We start from the raw sequence: 2,006 nt of genomic DNA on the forward strand, positions 1-2,006 counted from the left end.
ATATATTGCTCTAATGCTATATTAGGAATATGTGCGTGTTCTGCGATTTATTTACATTTATATTATTCATTCATTCTCCTCCCGCATCGAGCGCGCCAGCTCTTCGTGGCGTGACGGAAGTGACGTCACGACGTCAACACGTAAGATGGCGACGCATCACAGGCAGAATGCAGCGGGGCGCAGGAAAGTGCAGGTGAATGTTTCACGCTTGCGAGTGCGCTTGTGATGTGCGTGTGCGGTTTATGTGACGATAGGAGCCTTCAGAGTGTAGCTCGTTGTGTGACGGCTGTTTTAGACGCGGATGTGAGTGTTTGTGCGGCGCAAAGGGAGGTGGAGGCCATAGGCTGTGTTTCAAAATCTAGTGTGCTGCCTACCGTACTGCAATCTCGGGGCGTCTAAAAATGTTGCATACTAAGTCTGTATGGACTGCTTACAGCAGCCCGTGCTTATATAAACAGGCTGTGTCGGGGTTTAGATGGTCATTATGGGCTTCAGGTTGAAAAATTAAGCAGATTTTGGGTTCTAATAAATCATCTGGTGTCAATCATCCTTCCATACTTATGCATACTTACCATATATGCACATTGCATGCTGAACATATGTGGCAGTATGCATATGTACATATAAAGATCTAAACATATGAGCGGATAGATGTACAAACTAACACATGCATACTTGGATATGAGCACTTATAAACCCTAACTGTACTGTAAATGCCTGCATACTGTGTGCATTATGCATGTTTATCAAGGTATTATTATTTAAATAAAAATGTAAAACAAATAAATTTTGTTTTAAATTGTTTTAAAAAAATATTTTATTTGTGTGAAATAAAATGTAACACATTTCTTTCTGACACAAAAACGTTGCTAAAAATTAAATGCATGCTTTTTGTGCTGTTCCAAACTGATAGTCCGTATTTTATTTATATTTAATGAAAATGAGTCAAGTAAAAGTTTCAAAGTATTTACATGGCTTTTAGCTTGTGGTATATTTAGGAGACTAATAAATAGCAATAATTATTAATCCTTCGGTTTTAGTCTGATTCATGGTAGAGGTCAACGATAATGATAAAATAAAAGTAATTCGAATTAAAATAAACGGAACAGTGTTATGAACAAAAACTTTAAACTCAAATAAAAAAATTAATTAGTGCTGAATTTTATTGTAAAATTAACATTCAGAATGTTTTGTATTATTTAAACTATTTTAATCAAATAATTGTAAATAATAATAATAATTTTAAATGGAATTTCATATATACTGTCATTCAAAAGTTTAGGATCTGTAGGATTTTTATTACTTTCTAAAGAAGTCTCTTCTGCTCTCCAAGGCTGCATTTATTTGATCAGAAATACAGAAAAACAGTAAAATTGTGAAATATTATTACTATTTAAAATAGCTGTTTTCTATGTGAATATCTGTTAAACTGTAGTTTATTTCTGTGATCAAAGCTGAATTTTCAGCATCATTCCTCCAGTCTTCAGTGTCACATGATCTTCAGAAATCATAATAATATGCTGATTTTTTTGCTGCTTAATATTTTTTTGGAACCTGTGATACTTTTTTTGGGATTCTTTGATGAATAAAGTTAAAAAGAACTGCGTTTATTCAAAATATAAATCTTTTCTATATTTTTCTATAGCAAGAGCCCCTTTTAATACCTTAAAATTAAATCTTACTGAATCTGCACAAATCATAACATCTAAAGTGACTTTTTTCAGTGTCTGAAACTCGATATCGATGGACCTCAGATTCTGAGCATGCGTGTGTTGCAGGTGTCATACGTGATCAGAGACGAGGTGGAGAAATATAATCGTAATGGAGTCAACGCACTTCAGCTGGATCCGGCTCTGAACCGGCTCTTCACCGCCGGGAGAGACTCCATCATCAGGATATGGAGCGTTAACCAGCACAAGGTGAGCCGTCGGTCACTGAACCTGTCTGAACAATTCCCTGGCCCTTTGAAATGACGCTCTTGCGTGTCTGTGTGTGTGTGTGTGTGC

At 35.8% G+C, this 2,006-nt stretch overlaps 1 protein-coding gene across 1 annotated transcript in view; it reads left to right on the forward strand.

Moving 5' to 3' along the window:
- The first annotated feature begins 107 nt into the window (after positions 1-107).
- The window catches only part of LOC107686824 (WD repeat-containing protein 48-like), a 14,928-nt gene continuing 13,029 nt past the window's right edge, over positions 108-2,006 (forward strand). Inside the window, exons 1-2 of the mRNA XM_016483965.1 lie at positions 108-193; positions 1,779-1,919. Of these exons, the coding sequence (XP_016339451.1) occupies positions 146-193; positions 1,779-1,919 (189 nt within the window). The 5' untranslated portion in view covers positions 108-145. The remainder of the gene's footprint in view (positions 194-1,778; positions 1,920-2,006) is intronic.

Source organism: Sinocyclocheilus anshuiensis, unplaced genomic scaffold (assembly GCF_001515605.1).
Source record: "Sinocyclocheilus anshuiensis isolate Anshui unplaced genomic scaffold, SAMN03320099.WGS_v1.1 scaffold601, whole genome shotgun sequence".
In the NCBI taxonomy this organism is placed as follows: domain Eukaryota; kingdom Metazoa; phylum Chordata; class Actinopteri; order Cypriniformes; family Cyprinidae; genus Sinocyclocheilus; species Sinocyclocheilus anshuiensis.